This window comes from Puntigrus tetrazona, chromosome 20 (assembly GCF_018831695.1).
Source record: "Puntigrus tetrazona isolate hp1 chromosome 20, ASM1883169v1, whole genome shotgun sequence".
Classification (NCBI taxonomy): domain Eukaryota; kingdom Metazoa; phylum Chordata; class Actinopteri; order Cypriniformes; family Cyprinidae; genus Puntigrus; species Puntigrus tetrazona.
In genome coordinates, this window is record NC_056718.1 from 11876290 (window position 1) to 11896530 (window position 20241).

General features: G+C 38.2%; 1 protein-coding gene across 9 annotated transcripts in view; it reads left to right on the forward strand.

The window, feature by feature from the left end:
• Positions 1-20241, forward strand: part of palld (palladin, cytoskeletal associated protein) — a 74964-nt gene that overhangs the window by 43337 nt on the left and 11386 nt on the right. For 4 of the 9 annotated variants that reach the window (XM_043219010.1, XM_043219011.1, XM_043219013.1 and 1 more), the window contains 4 exons: positions 819-854; positions 16982-17605; positions 18842-18980; positions 19744-19845. In XM_043219010.1, coding sequence (XP_043074945.1) covers positions 819-854; positions 16982-17605; positions 18842-18980; positions 19744-19845 — 901 coding nt within the window. Of the gene's footprint in view, positions 1-818; positions 855-7892; positions 8048-16981; positions 17606-18841; positions 18981-19743; positions 19846-20241 lie in introns of those variants that run through there. The other 5 variants (XM_043219014.1, XM_043219015.1, XM_043219018.1 and 2 more) reach the window with 4 other exon arrangements.

Here is a 20241-nt window from a genome sequence, read left to right on the forward strand (position 1 = left end):
TTTAGAACTAAACGACAAATCATTTTTTTAGTTAATTCTGACACAGATCAATCTGAATGAAATCAATAATAAACCAATATGTTTATTAAGTATTTATAATGTGAGTTAAATGGCTCACTATTTGGCAGGCATTGCATTGAAATCACCATTTTTTTTAAAGCAGTTCTAAATAAAAACAATGATTTATATTAGTCATTTAAGAACGCCTTTATAAACCCCTTATAAAAGTGAACCTTAATGCGACATCTAACATTTTAATCAATAGTTTTTGTCTAAAGCAAAGTAAACTAATTGTTATATGAGCTTTTATTGTGGCTGTGATCAAAGGATGAAATTGTAGATTCATAAACATCTGAATTGCAGCAACATAAAAGCAAAAGAGTCTTTGTTGACTCTAGGCAGAATCAGTCTCATATATATAAATGTTATAAATAAATGCTCTGTAATCTTGTCTGGATTGCGCGTGACATTGATGTTTTTGTGTCTAAGTGTGACATTTTGGTCACCTTTACATAGCCCTTATACTTATTAGCTGTTTGTGTCTGTGATTATTGACTGATTTCCGTTTGTTTCAGATGCCTTGCCTTCTTTACAACCCAGGAAAAGAAATGCGTGTGTGTTTAGTGGGTGGATTTTGGGAAGAAAGAGGAAAAAAAAATCAATTGTGTGCATTCTAGTTAGTATACATAATAAATCATGTAAATGGAAAATTTTGCACTGTATACATGCTGTACCGGGAATACAGGGCAACATGTAGCCCTTGTGGCTTTATCCGTAACTTTTCTCCATACATTTCCCCATTCGTTCTGTGATTCCAGATCAAATGAGCAAGCAGACGACCTCTCAAATGAAAGGTAAAACAAAGATAGGGTAATGCAACCTGAGTGTGAATAAGGCATATGTGCGTGGGTTTGATCGGCATGTGATAGCTATGAAAGGACAATCTTTTTCTTTTCATGGATGAGGTCCAAGTTGAGGTTTAAATGGCATGCCGTTTGGCAAAACACTGTCTTTGCTTGAGCTTCTGCAAATTATTGCCATAAAAAGCTGCTTCCCCGAAAGATTTTCCACTGCAACGTCACAAATCAACCGCTAGAAACAACACAGCAGGGAGCAGGTACTAAGACCCTCCTCCCCCAAAGAAAAACACACCACCCCACTGCTTTCTACCCAGGACTAGTCACTTTACCTTGTCATTTAGTTGTAAAAACAGGAATTTCATAATTGTACAATTACCCGGGGGTCATTTCTGCATGCTGTGTGGCAGGTTATCGTCTCTTTGCATCCTCCAGGTACAACCAGACCTGAACCCTGCCTTCTGACCCTCCAATCCCGTTTACACATTCCAGCTGATTTCCTTTGGATATTCCCATAACTTGCTGTTCACATCAGTGTTTTGAATACAATGATGAACTGGGAATTTAAGGTCACGTTGTAGCTGCTGACATTTATCTTTTACAGGTCCCCTGTGATCTGAATTCTCCTTTAGTTCAACTTTATTTCAGCGTTACGGTGATTTATCAATTACGTCTGTGATTATGTTGTTTGCCGAAAAGCAATTAGAGAATGAGTGGAAAGTATGAGTTTGCAGCTCCGGTCATGTTCTTTGGGTAAACTAGTTAAAGGGTGATAAACTTCACCTGGTCTCATGTTTCATGTTTCAGCTATTGGGCTTTACTGGCGCTGCAGCATTCTTTTGATACGATGCATGTCATATAAAATAAAATCAATCTGGTGCTGTCTACTAAAAGTATTTACTTTGGAGCAATTGCTTGCTCGCAAATATGTTTTTCTTTTCTCAGCCTTTCCTCCCTTTATATATCTTGTCTTGAACATTTTACCCAAACATGAAAGGTTTGTCACAGTTCTCACTCTCATGTTGTTCCAAACGGACTTCATTTCTTCCGCCCAACACAAAAAGTACATTTTTGATTCATAATCTTTTCACTCTTTTTTATATAATAAAAATGAACGAGGATTGGGGTCAAGCTCTAAACTGAACAAAAAAGACTATATTATGATTTTACAGAGCCCGAACAACATGAGTATATGGTGACAGAATTTTCATTTTGGGACAACCATGCTTTAATTTTAATAACTAAAGAGATCTATTACAAAAAGAACATTCACTCAAATTTAACCATTTTTAAGACTGAAATGCAAGACTCGCTGTAAATAACCAACGCAGCTGACATTCATACTTTTTTTAGCTTATTTATGTTGGTGGAGATTTTGGTTGGCGCTTGTTCATTGTTCTAACCGAGTGATGAGTGAACATCCTTCATCGTTTAACACCTTTGCACTGTGCAGTTTGATTAACATGTTCAAATCTTTTAACACTTGATCCCTTGTTCGCTCTCCGTGCCTCTGACGCTACACCATGCGGCGATTCATGCCATACAGGAAACTGCGCAGTGTGTTTTGGCAGACTTTGGTGACAGCAGGAGGGCCCTTGTGATATAGACAGGGCCCAATGTCCTTCAGCACAGGAAGAGACAGAGAGATAGACAGAAACAGAGGAAGGTGTGAACGAACAGGGTGTGTGGTGGGCGTCAACCCCGCAGTCAACCCAGAGCAAAGGCTTTGTGGGTCAATTTTTGTGGGCGAATATGGCATATAAAAATTAAGCTTATAATGAAGGTACATTATTCAATTTGTGTCATTCATCTGAACAACCAAATTCCTGTTACAGCCGAGATTTTATTTTCAGAGGAGCATCTGTGTAAGCGAGAGATGGTTATGTGCACCTCTGATTTATGAGCTTGGTGGGCTGAAATCACAGGGGTTTTATGAGAACATGCTTCACAGTGTGTAAAGTCCATACCACACTGAAATGATAACACCTGGAGCTTGTAAAGAAACACACAGAGAGAAAGTGAGAAGACCGTCTGCATTATGCTCTAGGGTATACGTGCTGTCACATAATGTACATTTTCAGTACGTATTTTTGTGCGGATGATGAATTAAAGATACTCAGCAAGTGGTGTCTGATATCAGCTGTACAGGTTGATGAATATGTGTGCTATCATAGTGAGACATTTCACAAAGCCCCTTTGAATTAAAGCTGTATTCTAATATATTTGTGCTGTAGGTTTGTGTGAGAGCCTTCTTTTTTTCCAGTGGATCAAATTAACTTAATTGTTCCTTCATGAGAACTCAGGATATGTTTTTGTAAATGCACTGTCTGTTTGGTTTTGGATTCTTTTCTTGGCATCAGCATAGTAGTAGTTATGTGATACCAGCGCTCACAATATCTGAAGGTTTTTGAGAAGTAAGCAAGTAAAGTATTCTGACACAGCTGGCAAAAACTCTATACCAAAGGCAAGATAAGACATGACTGAAGAAAAAAGTGCAAGTGGACTTTGTTTTATATCCTACCTCTTATATATATATATATATATATATATATATATATATATATATATATATACTATTCAATTGTAGTGTATAAAACTTCATATACAATCCTTTTTACGGAAATTGCATTTTACATCTACACATTTAAAGAAAATATTCAGAGGCACATATTTGTAGTTTAAATCAGCACAATGCTTTTGCTGTACACAGTCAATATGAATAATAACACTTTTGCTGTTTTCTCAGATGAGATTTAAGAAATGTAAGATATATTACTCTTATGTCATGTTACTCTTATGAGATTTGAGTCCAAACATCTGTGGCGAATAATGTTTTGCTAGCTTTATTATCAGAATCAGTGTTTAAGAGACGAATGTAGGGTGAAGAAAGAGGTACAGCGGATCCTTTTACATTCTTCCAGGAAGTAAAAGGTGCCGACTCCTGTCGGAGCCACACCAAAGTCAGCCAGACAGACAATAATCCTTCACTTCCTGTGACCAGTCTGTGATGTATAAATGTACCATATTGGCTCCGAGGTCATGACCTGATGAGCCAGAATTCCCCACCCTAATTCATCAGATGTCTTGAGAGCCAGACAGACGCAGAATGTCTCCTAGGAAGTCCCTTTGAAGTAAATGATGCGATAATTTACCTCCTTATTCATTATGTGTTTATATTTAAACGATTGCTCACCGAAACAGAAGGATTTTTGTTTATTCTGGATTAGTGGATCGCCATGGTGGCAAAAGTAGATGAGAGTAAAAGAGACAGAGATAAAGAGCGAGACAGAGAGAATAACAGATGAGAAAGGAAGTCTTTAATCCTGGTTGAAGTGCTTGTATTGCTGTCTTCATGCCGACTGCATTGCTGCCATACCGCACCGCCTGCCACAAACCTCCATGAGCCACAGTGGGGTTGTTGTCATGGACACTAGAGACAACTGCAGCAAACTGAGGGCTGTTCTCAAACAATCTGGTCACATTTCAGTGAGCTCTCTTATTCTTGACCGCAACCACACCAGCTTTCTCTCGAGCGAATGGGTTTTTCGGTTTCAGATGTCGCGCTTGATTTTACAGCGCTGATGTGGTCATTGCGGTAGTGTGTCTGTTTTATTCTGATCAGTTTAGTTCCAGTGAAGGAGGTCTAATAGTTTGAAAAGCCTAACTCTCAGTCATCTCAGTGGCAGCTGCTCTGCATTTCACCGTTTCAGTCAGGTTCTCCAGTCAGTTTTTCAGTCATGGTAGTAAACGCAGATGAAGCCGAGGTCAAGCTGAACTGCTAAAACCATACTGTTCTGCCCAGTATTAAGGTTAAATGCAGCGGTCAGCCGGTTGCATTTCTGGCGTGTGACTCAGCGCTGTTTCTCAAAGCTGGTTTGTTTATGAGGTGTTGCTCGTAAAGACCCAAATGGTGTATTAACAATCATTTTCTTGCACAGGCGTTGCGTGTGGTTTAGAAGCACATCCAAAAGAAAACAAGCATATAGAGACGCTTTCTACAGGAAAATTCAATTTAAGTGCGACAAGAAAATGGTTTATTGCAGACGATTTAGTTGAGCTACACAGCTCCCCAAACATTTTCCTATCATTCTTGCACCTCTGCAGATAAAATGCACAAATAGGTTTTTCTTGGACTTGTGAACCTCGTTTTTAGAAATGAACCCAGAGTTTCCACTGTGGACTGTGACTTTTATTTTGTGTTTATTTATATATGATACAACTGAGGCTCATAAAAATGCTGTAGATAATTGCCAATTGGCAAGGCAGGTAATTGCTACGTAGACTGAAAGTAGGTACAATACCGTTCAAAAGTTCGTGATTTTTTTCATGTTTTAGAAAGAAGTCTCTTATGGTAAGACTGCATTCATTTGATCAAAAATCCAGTAAAACGATATTATTATGACATTATTAATTTATTCGTTTATTAATTCACTTTATTTAGTATATATGATGATTCAGCAGTCTTCAGTGCCACACAATTCTTCAGAAATCATTTTAATATGCTGATTCGGTGCCCAAGAAACGTTTCTCTATCGGTGCTGATGTACCATTGAAAACAGTTGTACTACTTATCTCTTATAATATCTTTGTGGAAACCATATTACCATTTTTTCAGTATACTTTGTTGAATAAAAAGTTCAAAAGAGCAGCATTTATTGGAAATGTAAATCTTTTGTAACATTATAAATGGCTTCACTAATACGTCCTTTCAATACAAAAGTGTTCATTTCTGGCCTCAGTGTAGGTACTGCTGATGCTTATATGTGGTTATAATATGAAATACACATTTTAATAACCCCAGCATGAAAAAGGCTAACAAATTTATCACGGTGAACTTGTAGAGTAAAAACATTGGCTTTGTTTTTGACCAATTCAGCCAGTTTACTTTGAAATGATTGAGCAGCACAGTCTGGCCAAGAAGTCCAGAGTGAAGACAAATACTATTGACTATGTGCAGTCCTTATAAGGAGACGGGGGGATGTGGGATTGGCTGGGGGATCGGAGGCTCGGCACTGTATTGGATAGTTGTGTTAAAGTGACCCACTGGGAATAGAGCAGCTTTCCAAATATGGAAGAGAAAATCCAGAACAGGCCATCTTAATAAAAAAAATTACTGGAAGACCAGAGAAAGAGAGGAAAAGTGAAAGAGAGAAGCAAAATTGTTCGAAAAATGAGTCATTTGGAAATTAGGAAGTTTTTAGATGCTGGTTTGGAAATACAGCGTGGGAGTTTGCATTCGTACTGTAGATAAAAAACGACCACATTTATAGATGTTTGATGTAAAACAGAATAGATACAGTTAGGAATCCAAAAAACTCAAATCTATTTACTCACCCTCATGTCATACCAAAATTGTACGACTGACTTTTTGCAGAACACAAAAGATGGAGCTGTTTTCATTTTTGGATAAACTATTCCTTGTATGAGAACGGGGGAGATGTTGTAATGAGAGAGCGGGGCACTTGTGTGTTGACAGGATGGAAAGTTAGAGTCTAACTGAAGGTCTGGTCAAGAGCTTAAAGGTCTTATGTCTGGACAGCAGACAAAGATGTTTGGCATATTAGACATATAGATAGTGTGTGTCTCTCTCTATCAAACACTATCTATGACACATTCTCACAGTCTCTGGTGCTCTGGGAATTGCACTGTTTGCAGATGGGGTTATTTAGGATTGTTACGTCATTTTTTGTTATCTGAAAATTACTTAAAGGCGCAGTTCACTGAATTCCAAAATTCATTGCAATAAAATTCATGTGCTCACAGTTGTTGTAAACGTATTTTACTTTCTTTCTTCTGTGGTGCAGATATTTTAAGAAATATTTCAGTGTTTTTGTTTGTCTTATACTGTATGTTCACATAAAAGTGTGAACATTTATTAGTGTTTTGAAATAAGTCGGATCTGAACATGTACAGTATTGGGCTTTTCTTGTGAAAGCTCTTATAAAGATTGACACCAGCAGATATCGACCTGCTATTTACTGGCCGTAATGAGTCATTCCCGAGAATTAGCGTGAGGGCTAAACAGACCGAGTAGGAGCGAGTCATGGGGGCGACTCATCTGCTCCCCGACACACAAACACACGAGGAGAGGTACATTGAAGAAGACAGAGCACCACTTAAAATAGACATTACACATCCAGAAAGAAATGATAACTGCACCCATACTCCCATTAGCCTAAAATAAGTTAGAATGCTTTCACACATACACAAATAGCACAGCAGAACACAATTGTCAAGAACGGTGGGGATAAAAAGCACATTTTAGCACATTTGATCTACCGCAGATGTAGAAATGAATCAAGAATTGTCAGTAATCTGTTTCTACAGTGCAAGATATACAGTTTTATCTGAATAAACAGTCTTAGATTAAAACAATCTTTTGAAATTCAAACAAAAAGAATGACTGATGGGAGAAGTAATCCTTGAAGATGATCAAAGATTAAAAAACAACAATAATTGCACGGTTTAGACAGTGTTTTTGTTCTTTACTCTAATTTTGTTTAACCAAAATAACATGAGATTGTACAATATTTACTTTTAGTCTTCCAACTTTTAGTGTGCGTGTTCAGTTTACATGCTTTAGAGGATGTTTTTAAAACAAACCAATATCATTTCCAAGAGTGAGATGTTATCTAAGGTTTAGATTTGAAGGTTTTAAACAGCGAAAGGATAACCCAAGGCAAGCACACGGATTAGAAGTGATGTAAGGGACTTGAATTTCCATCTTTCTGGATGTTTTATATGAAACAATCTGGATTTATTTTATTATAATGTGCTACATTGTGGCATGCATAGATGAATAGGTTTTGTACACGTCTGTCTGTAAGCCTACCTTTTTGTTCTCTCAACACTAAAACTCCTAATTATGTAGTTGCGTTGTCAAATACCTAGCTCGAATGCTATACACAATTTTATATTTTATAGCTGAGCTTAAATAAAGTTGAGCGGGTTGACTTTTATTGTGTAAGATCTCGAGTTGGCGGACTTTTATTATGTCAGTGGAGCACGTCGGTGAGTCAGAGCGGAGCGCTGCAGCGAGACGCCGCGTCACTCGGCGCGTGTCTGCACGTTCAGTATAAAGACGAGAGCCGCTGAGTGAGCGCCGCAGTCCTCACACACACTCTCACACACACACCTGTAAGGAATTACCTACCAACGACGGGAATAACTTTAACAAGGTGAAAAACAAGGTACAAACTTTTCATCTGTATTTAGAGTAACTTTCATGACTGAGTGTAGGTCATTTAATGAATAACTTATTTCTCTTCATTGATGCAAATGTGAGAGAACATGTAACCATTAGTTATTTTTTTCTATTTATTTATTTATTTATTTTTGTGCAATACCTTTTTCCTTGTGTTGACTACTTTTTTGTCTTATTTACTATTTAGGGCAGAATGTTTTAATTGCAACAGAATCTAATTGGGAGAAAGTTGACAACAATATAAGATAATAAAGAGAGAGGACAGTCTAATCTACTGATGTGTATGTACGGTGTATGAGAGTAAAAAACGGAGGATGTATAACTGATAGGATGGTGATGAATACGAAAAGAATTAGTTACAAGAATACAAAGCATTGAAAGAGGTGCAGAAAACAAATCAGAAGTGCTCTGCTCAGTGAAAATACTGTTAGTCAGCACAGTTTTGCACAGGACTTTGGCAAGAAAAGTAGGTTATTCAAACTCAAAGCCTCCAAAATCTGGAAAAGATGTTATGTTAGTGGCTTTGTCTTTTGCACTTGCGTTCCAAGTTTAAATAGTTGAATGTTTAGCACTTTAATGTGTGTGTATTGGTTGGCACTATACTCAAGTCAGCAGTAACACCGTTAATTGATGGTTTGCTTGGTGGAGTTTTGGTCCATAAAGTCCATTGTACTAACCGTTTTATTGCCAGCAGGGACTGGTTTAGACTCTACCTCTCTTCCAGTGTGCCTTGTTTAGGGCTTATTTCTTTTCTGCTCGTTCCCCTCCCGTCTCACTCTCTCACTTTCCCTGCTGGTAATCCCATTTGATGGTGATGGGTGATGTCTTTTCGGCCAATCCGGAGAGGAATGTCTTCAGCTCGCATTCCTACAATCCAGACATATACACAGTTTGCAAGAGAGAAAGCGAGCAAGAGCAAGAGGGATGCAACGAGACATTCTATGTGAAAAGAAAACAGTCTGGTTCTGTTTTATGTGCTGTGCATGCAATTAGAGAGAAACAGATGGGGGAGGGTCTGAGAGAGAGAGAGAGAGAGAGAGATGGTGAAAGCAAAAGAGAATAATGGACCGTGCCGGTCAAGACTTTGCGACTAGATTGAGTGAGGATAAATGGAGTGGAAGAGAATGAAACAACAGTGAATGGGGCTGAAAATAAAGCCCTTTAACTTTTACTGTAACTGCCATGACTGAAGGCTTCATTCATGCTTTTTAAAACTTTTTTTAAACACACCTCTGAGGCAGGAAATTAATTTCTGTGAAAGTTTCAGTATGCATAATGTACTCCGTTGCTTCTGAATTGTTTGTTGGTTGTGGTTTTTATGTTGTGTATATTCGGTTATTATAAAATATGTGTATAAGTATATAATAAACTTTTCACGCAGATGAAAAGTTTGGGATGGGCAAGATATTTTAAACTATATTAATACTTTTACGCAAGAATGCATTCAGTTTAGCAATAACAGACATTAATGTTACATATTCATACATTTTCACAAAGTTCTTAAGTTTAGACATTGATAATATGGATCATCTGACAACTAGAGTAATTAGAGTAAGTTACATTTTAAGTTTTAAACAAGTTTTCTTTTATTTATTCGTGTTTAGTTTTTGCTGTATGTTTAAACAAATAAATGCAACCTTTAGTAAGCATTATGACTAATAATTTTGCTTTTGACTAAATTTGCTTGCGGCATTTAAACTGAAATGTTTTAAGTCATTAAGGCAATAATCTTGCGAACTTTGGCAAATCCTGTGATTTATTTCCTCAAAAGAATTTTTAGTATCAACTCAACATCTTGTAAACGCGACTTTGTTTCAGGTGGACCGACAAAAAACCCTCGGTGGATTATCAACCAATCAGATTAGAGTTTGCCAGTTTGAGAAAGTGATTTGCAGTTTTTTACTTTTGAGGTCAAAGAACAGACCGGAGGGATGGAGACGGAGCCGAAAAGATGGAGAGCAGTCAGACCTAAGAAGAGAGACAAAGTCTGAGAATGAAAGAACGTGAAATTGTAGAATAGAAAAGCCGAAGATGTGGAAAGAGAAAGCATGAAAGTGAGAGTGTGGGAGCTGGGGAAGAGAAAGAGCCTTTTTTTTTTTATTTCGGCCTGACGTCTTTATGGAAAGTTGGACATTTCCTCTAGGAGTCTGGTAGGGAGTGTAGAGTGTGTAGAACCGCTTGGATTGGGTGGGAGCTGCATTGTGAGATCAGATCTGGGTCAAACTGCTCCTAAAGCAGGAACACGTTCAACCAATTCCAGTGTAATCTGAGAAAGGGCTTGAAAACTTGCATTTCCAGACCTTGTGTGTGTGTGTGTGTGTGTGTGTGTGTGTACGTGTGCATATGAAGTCCACTTTATGTACTCTGTTGACCCCTGGAAAAGCTAAGGGCCAAAATTACCGTAGGAGATTTCTGAAAGTTTTGTTTACTGTAACATGGCAAGTATCCCGATGATTTTATGCACATTAGTGGCGAGAAAATGTGTGTCCGGTTTGGTTGTGTGAGTGACAGCACTACTATTACGTTCAGATATAATGGAAGGATCGGATGCAGTCTCCTGCTTTCAGTCTGTGTGCTGTTTGATGAATAGACTGAGTTTCGAAGGGTGTTTTGTGTGTCTTTTTGTGTCTGCAGGGAATAAAAGAGACACTAGTCCGATACCGCAACTGGCAGAGATATGTTTCTTGCTGACACATGACTCCTGTTGCAATCTAAGAACTGAAAACTCTGGGGTATTGTAGGGTTGGACTGTAAATTACAGTTAAAAAGGACAAGATCTGTTGCTGTATGAATGGTTAGCGTGACTGTATATAGGGTGTTTTTGGATCACAGTGAAGTAGAACTATAAAAGAAAGCTGAAGTCACACAGCTGACAGAGTTTGGGTGTGGTTGCAATTCAGATGTTAATATGCATAAAAGTGAATTTAAAGAGTCAAAGTTTGATATGTTGAGTCTCATTTGGATATCACAGACTGACAAATAAGTAGAATGCATATTAAACTCTGGCTGTAATTGTCTAAACGTAATTTTAGAAGTTATGGATTTGTTTCAAAAGTGCTTTTTTTTTTTTTTTTTTTTTGGTGGCTGTAGCAGGAAGGATTTAGAAGAGATCAAGAAGAGGTTTAACTTTTTGGAGAGTTTGCTGTTGAGTCAGGAACATGCCATGCAAACACAGGCCCAACTTCTTTACCTGAAGCATTTAGTGTTTTTATGTTCGTTTGTGAAAGAAAGAAAGAAGTCTCTTATGCTTACAAAGATGCCTTTATTTAAACAAAAATACTTAACACTGTTAAATATTTGGTGAGCAAGAAATCTTTCACCAATATTCAGGATTATTATCAAAGCATTTATTTGAAATTAAAATTCTCTTTTTTTTTTTTTGATCGGTTTAATGCACCCTTGTAATGTAACCTTTCTATTTATACTTCTGCTGAAATACAAAAAGACCTAGTTTTTGTTGCAGACTACACCGAATTTCTTATTCCGATGTTCTGTTCCGTGTTTTAGACATCCGTCCGTCCTGCAGCTGTCTCATTGGCTACCAGTTTGTTAAATTACCATGTAGTCAGACAGTCAATGAATCACTAATTTCCTGAGACACTGACGTACAATCAATCATGTTTCTGCATTGAATCAGTTGGTTACCTAGAACTAATCATCTAGGCGCATGATGGTGCAGTGATGGTGATGACATGGTGGGTGTGGTTACAGATGGATCCAGGTGTTCTGCATTGTGCGCGCGTGTGTGTGTGCGCGTGTGTGTGCGCGCGTGTGTGTCTGCATGTTTTTCTGTAATGTCTTGGTCTCTTCCCAGATGTTTCTTGATCTCAGTTTGTGTACTCTATTGGATAAACACATTTCAGTTCTAGAACATTGTCACTTCTTCAGTGAAGAAAGTTTTGTTACTATAGTTGCAGAAAACATTTATTGGCATCTACAACAAGATGTTTTGGCATGTTCTGGGATTAATCTTTTATACAATACAATTTTCGTATAATAATAATACAGAATGAAGTTGATAAACTTGTTTTGCTCCTTACTATTCTATCACTATTACCATAAGCCTTGCACACGGACACATGCACACACACATGCCCTGTAAACACAAGGAGTCGTCTAATTGTCAAATATTTAAACTCAACAACTTCCTGTCGTCTTGAATCTTTTTCCTGTAAAAGCAGCTGGTTAACTCCTCACGTGCATGGCCAAAAGACAATAAAGTGTGCAAGACGCGCACTTTATTACCATAAAATCATTCATTGTATTATTCTTCAATGCACATTTGACAGACTTTTATTAAAAGTAAAAATCTGAAAATCTGTTTACTTTTTTCCAGCAGTGATTACAAACGTTGTTTATAGAAGTAGATATGAAATACTCCTACAGGACGGCATGCAAGAAGATGAAAGGGTAAAAAAGAGCGAAGAAACTTTGTTTAGTGAGACCAACTAACACCACCCCCCCGTGTCTTATGCAGTCTGGATAGAAGCTGATTGGTGGTCTATTTTAGCCATAATCTGCACTGATCCGTATCTTACCATTATTTTGTAAAGGGCACATTGGTAAACACAACTTTTATGAGGTTTTTTTCACTGTTTTATAGGGGCACAAATGCCACTGACAAATGCCACCACTTCAAAGCTAATGAGCACATGTCTGACCTCATGTCACTATTGCGTTTTAATGGTACAACAAGCTGTAGTGTTTAATGCAGTGTGAACATCATCGGCTCTGGGTTTAAAATTATAGTGCGGAGGAGAGACAGAAAGATTAGCTCAACAGTTTCTTGTCATGTCTGCGTATGATTCGAATACAATGCAACAGGCTCCAGAGGAAGATAAGAACAGAAAAATATGTGCGGATGCTTTTTATTACCTGTATGATGTGGATTCTGAATAAAAGAACCTTATAAGGCATTATAATAGAACAGACAATACAAACCTTAATAATAAACAAACATCAGTAAAAGATTAGCTTATAAAATCACTCTACCAAAACTTTTTTTTTTTTGCTTAATTTTAAATATTGCATTTTTTGTTTTCAATTATTCTATTATTAGTGTCTGCAAATTTAGAAAGGCTGCTGTTAGTTTGCTTTGCATTTACTTGTTTTAGTTTAATTAAAATAAATTTAATTTTAAGTTTATTAAATTTATATATTTAAAAAAATAACCTCTGTTCAAACAGTCTCTTCAATTTCTGTAGCGGTGATGTCTGAACGGTACCCTGATTCAAAACAGATGACTTTGCGGAGTTTGTGTGTGTGTTTTATGCAAGGTCAAGTGCTTCTCTGGGGTTCCCATAAAACAGTAGGAGATAGATTTGTATAAGTGCATTTTATAGACATGTAGCTAAATTAGACAGGAATGTGTGTAAGTTCAGGAATATGAGAGAGTGTTTTGTGTCTGCCGAAGGGTCTGCTTCATCTCCACTAGTAACAAACCTTGTAATTTGGCAGAAAATTGAATGGGTTACTTCATGCAACCTTTGACAGAAGGCTGTGGTTATTTAACATGTACTGTGTGCTATCAGCATATGGACCCAGAGCCGTATGCACCTCTCTCCCATTTGTATCTCTAAATCAGTCAAACTGTGACAGAACTGACCCGGAGTACTGCAGACTCCGCTGAGGAAGGGCTGTAGACTTAAAAACACAACTGGGAATGTGGCTGGAGCCGTGGTCATGTGGGTGACGTGAGCTTGAGTCACAATTGATCCCATTCCTTCCCTTCCATTCCAAAAAAGCCTAAATGTCTTGTGTAGACCTGCCATAATTTATTTATGTTGCTGGAGAACTTTCTTTGAAACAGTAGCTTTCCAAGTCAAACTAACCTTTTGGAAAAAGTAGTCAGCTATATAATTATACCTTACACTTACGCATTGGTGGTTTTTAGTTGAGTGAATAATTAGTTGAACAGAGAACTTTAAGCTGCATGCTACAAAAAATTTATGCATAATTAACGGCTAAATAATTTAATTAACAAATGAATTCCATATTTTAAAGAATCCAAAGAATGACAGAATATTTTTTAATTCGTTTCATATACATGAAACAAAAGTTCCATGTTTAGGAAAACGTGGTTTACTGATTGATAGAAATTAAGATTGATATAGTGTTTTGATGTTACTGGAAAAAGCTGACATGCTTTGCTTCCTGCTTGTTAAAACTCATCACTTCAGCAAATATTCAAGAAATGCACTTCACAGATTGTTGAATTTTTATCCGTATACTGGTGTTTGAGATTTCTCTAATGAATGAACATGATTTTAAGCAGCAAGGTACCGTAGCATTTTCTATTTGCAGACTCAGTGCCTTTTAAGGCAATCTGATTATGTCAGCACCGGCTGACCTTCCTTCATCAACCCAGGTTTACTGGTCAGGAATTCCAGAAATGCAAAAGGAAAAAATAAGTGGAGAAACCTGCAAGAGCTATATTTAGAGAATGGCTGCCTTTGATTGAACATGATGATATTCCTTGAATGCTGGAAACTATTAAGAGTCGGAGCGGTATTTCTGCAGGGGCTCATAACGCCAGACCTTTACCGGCCATTAAGCAGCAGCTTTTACTTGGGGGAGGAGGAGAATAGAAAAGCAAAAGGATGGAGAGAAAGCAAACTTGCAATTCTTGTTCTTTCTGATGCTGAAAAGATGATGCAAGAAAGTAAGGAGGGAGACATTATTATGGAATTTTAAGGGATTTAAAGAAAGGTAAAGATAGAAAGCAAGATACTAAGACAGAAGGCAGAGAAGTGAGAGTCTAGCTGCTGGTGCTTCAGACTCATAACAGAGCCAAAAAAGGAATGAAAGCAAAGCAGCACAGGCGGTTGAGTCCAAGAGCCTTTCACCAGCTGCCAAAGTATTCCTGTAAAAGTGCTCTTTTGATGGATACTTGAACATACGGACAGGGGAAAAAAAGAGGAAAGGGGAAGAGGCAAGGTTTTAGGTGGTCATTTATGCCTTTTAATGTGTTCCAAATCACCATTTGTGCCGCCAAAACAAAGTTACATCATTTAATCTCTTCTTTTCTTCAATGAATCTTTTTATTTGATAAACTTGCACTGTAGGTTTTAGGTTAAGGCTTGGCGAGGTATTACCAACACAAACTAAATACTCCCTTTCTCTTTTTCTTGACCCAAAATCTGAGGATTTATCAGTTGGCTGGAGGGAGGTCTTCCACCTCCATTACAAAAAAATGGAGAGAAGGAGGGAAAACACAGTGACTCATTAGTCAACATCTGGAAATAATTAGATTAAATGGGGTTTGGAGTGTGGCTGGCCTACCACTCTGATCCCCTTGTGAAACACACACATTGAAATTACGCATTTAATTCAAGTTTTGGGTTTCTTTACGGAGCGACTAGCAGAAAAATGTTGAATGTGCTTATAGGAGACCAATGATAAAATTTCAATGAAAGCATCTGGACTTAGTTATCGGTTCGTTTAAGGTTATCCGTTTGTTAAAGCTCACAGAAAGTGCCTAGACGTTGCCAAAAAAAGAAGAGAGACAAATTGTGTTTTGAACAAAACATGTCTTCCAGGGACACAAGAATTCAGAAGATGGAAAACTATGACTGTAGGCAGCGAATATCTCATGTATAGCAAAGGAAAGGACAATTTGTACGTCAATGTTGTTGTGTATAAGGGCGAACCATGAGGCCAAACATTGGACAGATAATGCTCAATCATCAGCCCACACCCATATTCACACGACACATCACTGAGATCTCCATCTCGTCCTTTTCCATGCTGTTGACAGTGCAGTTTAAACTTTACCCAAGATAGCGTATTGTGCACTTTTCAGTGGGCTGCAGTTTCCTTCCCAGAAACCCAGCACAAATGCACACAGACATGCGTAACCACACAAACAACTAGGCATGAAATTCTCTGCCCATATGCAACTGTACAGACACACTTGCATTCATAGATGTTCTTTATTGTAACGCACACTGTACCACTGCAGGCTCTGGAGTTCATTTCCTCCTTTGTGATGGGCCATCTATTCTATGAGAATAATACACTGACCCTGAGAGGGCCTTTTATGACATCACTTGTTGAACTCTGAGTGTGGCTTTTTTTCTCTAATAAATCAAGAAAGATGGAAATATATGAAGCGTTACATCATTAGAAAAGTCTGTAGAGTTTAAAGTTTTTGTTGTTGTTGTTTGACTTTCTTTTCTTTTTTTCCTTTTTTGTGGTGTGATTTTTCCATATTTAATTGCATGGTAAAAAATGTCCAATTAAAGGTAACTTTATTTGCATTTAATTTCACGTTTATTCATTTTTATAAGTAACCACATTTTAAAACATGAGTTAACTTTACTGTTTGAATTTGCTTTGAATGAAATTGATCATTTATTATTCCTGCATTTGCACAGTTCATTTTACAATGATTGTATTTAAATAATTAAATTTATTTCAACATAAATGTAAGCAATATGGTAGCTTTCTGAAAACCCATTCCGATCTGTTAATAATTGCTTTTGACATTATAGCTTTTTCTGGGAGGCCAACTGCTCCAGTTTGGTCATTTAACTCAACTTAAGAGGGTAAAGCTGGTTTTTGGAACATGGTTATTAGTTGTTCAAAGGTTTACTACAAAATGAAATATGTAAAGGACACAAATGTCCATAAACGCCATTTTAAGAAGATTCTGATTTTTCATATGGTGAGCATTTTTTTTTTTTTTTGCCATGGGTTTTGGCAGTTATGCTGTATTGAATAATCAGGACCGGAACTATTGGTTTTATTACTGTGTACAGAGTTATATTTAGCCAGGTTGAGTTGCAGCAAATATGCTCTGCAAACCTTATCTGAAGATGTTGACATTAGTTTAGTTAATGTTTGTCAGGTTGTGCCATTTTAAAGTAACATTTTTATAGTTTGTGATTCTGAATGCTCAGTTTAATTTTCTTCTTTGCAGAAACGCGGCACAACTGAAGCAACTTCAAGATCAGATCCTTCTTGAGCAGCAACAGCAGCTTCCCCCTCCTCAGGAAGTCCCGCCTCCATCTCCTCCTCTCCCACCTCCTCCCTCCTTCCAGGAGCTGGAGAGTAGCACCATGCAAACAAGCACCTTCAACTATGCCCGGCCCAAGCAGTTTATCGCTGCTCAGAGTCCCACAACAAGCGGGGGGCCGATCGGATACAGCACGCAGTCCTCGACCTCCTCAAGCTCCAGTCCTCTGTCTCCCACAACGCCCCACAAACCCTTCAGCCGCGTCACCCTTCCGCTCTTCCAGCAGCAGGCGTCACTGACCAAAGGAAGCAGCGTGGAGTCTCCCAGCTCGCCTTCTTTCCCACCGCCCCCTCCGCCCTTTTTCAGCTCTAGTGCTCTATCCTCTCCTGCTGGCTTGCCACAAGACTTCCCTCCTCCGCCTCCACCGCCTCCTCCACCCGTCACTTCGAGCCCGACTCGCTCAGACACATCCTCGCCCTTCACGTCCACTCCACAGTCACCAGCCGGGTTTCTGGTATCGGTGCTTCCGGCCACACCACCTCCACCACCAATGAACGCGTTGGGGCTGCCCAAGGGTAACGGCACAGTGTGAGTATCCACAATCATGACTGTTTGAAACGCATCCCAAATGCCTGCTTGAAGGTGGGAAGGTTTAAAGTTTAAAATCCATGGTTTAAAATTTCAGTGCGATAAACATGATTATCAGAACCAATATGTAATGGCACAGTCCCATTTAGCAACTTGCTGGCAACCATCTTTAAAAAAAAAAAAAAAAAAAAACTGTTTAAAAAAAAAAATCACGATTGGGGAGCAAAAGCTTATTTGCCTTTGAAGAAAAGATGTGTTTCTGCTTCCACCTAAAACAGCTATTTTGATGATGTATGATATAATAAATGATCTGTAGGGTATTTGAAGTTGAAACTTCTCAGACACATTTTGGGGGCTCCAGAGGAGGCATTATATGTCTCCTTCAAAATATACAGGGACATACATTCTCTGGTTGCTGTACACATTTATTAATCAAAGGTGTTTCACATAAGTATGGTATTCAAGATGTGGTGGGTAAACAGTGACAAAATGTTTAAGCTGTTTATTTGAAAGGTATTTAATCTCACAATAATGGCCCTCTCTCCTTCTTTTAAACATACTCAACCACATTCTAAAACTGCAAGTGATGCAAATACAAGCTGAACAAGATTTTTTTCTAGAGACTGATTTGATGTTGTTCATGATTTATGATTAGAATCTTCAGTGAAGATGGTCTTTTATGTTTAAAACACTCAAAACTGCTGCTCAGATCATCCACCTCTTCATCTCCGTTTTCTCCATTATCTTCAACTAGTTCATCTCTCTCTCTTTTTCTCTCTCTCTCTCTTTCTCTCTCTTTCTCTCTCTCTCTCTCTTTCTCTCTCTTTCTCTCTCTCTCTCTCTTTCTCTCTCTTTTTTTTTTCCTGGCATTCCAGAGCCAGAGGGGGGGAGATAAGAGACCTCTGTGGAATTTTAAAATGCACACAAACAGATAACGACATTTTTATTCTTGCTTCCCGGTGTATATGCAAAAAATATATCCCACAATCTTTTTGACAGTGGCAAATTTTGTATTTCAGTGTATCATAAAAGCTGCGGTTCTATTCATTTGTGCATGCGCGTTAATTCTAGCCTCTATCTGGAAAGGTTTTATGGATGGGTAAATATAATTTGTTTCCCACCTGTTTCTGTGTTTAGGAAGTTGACGGCTACAGATTATGTGCTTAGTAAAATGCTTAAGCTAATATCAGATGCTTTAAAGTCTTTTTTCATTATTTTCTGATTTTGTTTTAACAGGGCTTTGCCACGTAAGACTACGCCCCGCACGCCACGTATCATCTCTGATTCAGAAATCCAGGGCTCCAAAGATGCTGTCATACAAGACCTGGAGAGGAAACTACGCTTCAAAGAGGAGAGACTTAGCAATGGACAGCAGGTGTGTGTGGGAGAGGTCTCGTGTTTGCATTACTAAAGAATAAGAGCACCTCATTAATAGTACTACCATACTAGCATTACCATCTTGAATATAATGTAGTCTAACTAATAACACATGTGGCCATGTTTGAGTATATTTGGTTATTTAATTTTTAAGGCACAGTTCACCCAAAAAAGAAAAATGTATTCAATTCAACCGTGTGTTGTTCTAAAATGTAAAAAAAACCCTGTCCCATTCAATGGAAGTAAAATAGTATTTTTCCTTTTTGTATGTATATGTATATGTGGAAACACAAACTTTTACTTTGGATGCAATTTATCTGGTAGTACTCAATAAACAATCCAACTCAAGCCATAACATAAGGGAATAGACACACTCGAACAGTGACGGAAACACTTGATGTTTAATCTAATGGTAAATATCATGCTAAGTTCAAATATGTGCAATTATAAGTTGGATGAACTGTTCAGTTTATTATATATATATATTTTTTCAGTATTCACTGTAACTTTTCATTCTTACAAAACACGGCTAATAAACAGAGAAAATTACCTTCCACCACCAGCTGCTCCAACTGAAATGGTCAGTCACTATAGGAGCCCTAAAATCAACCCGCAATGCAAAACGCACCATGTTCGGCACGACTAATAGCTTTGAATTCACTAGTACAGGCCACTAAAGAATCGCAGTGCTTTCGCGTGTGTGAGGGTGTTTTCTCACACACTAACCCAGGCTCTGACAGATTAATCCTGCTTGCTTTCAGAGGTTAACCTATGAAGAGAAGATGGCTCGCAGACTGCTGGGTGCTGACAATGCTGCCACAGTGTTTAACACACAGCAGGTGGAGGAGGAGCCAGTCACACAGGTATAAACACAACACGCAGACCCACCTACTCAACGTCCCCATTGTGTGATAGGAATTTGCTGGGGTTCTTTTTAAAACATGGGTTTAAACAAAATGCATCCATTACAAATCGGTCCACACTGTTTTTCCCAACAACTACCAGTGTCCGGCGAGGCTGTTGGATGTAGTTTGTGGTTTGTCTGTGTGCATCTTAATTTGGCTAATAGCAGCGAGCTCCCGCATGTGCTTGCACATATGCATTGGGTACATTGTAAAGTGACGTCATTTTGGCAAGGAGAGCATGTCAGCGAAGCATTTTAGAGGTGTGTGTGTGTGAGCAGGTAAGTTCATAATAGCAGGATTAGCAGCCCAACACAAACACACATTGACCGTAATGTGTGTGATTGTACACTTTTG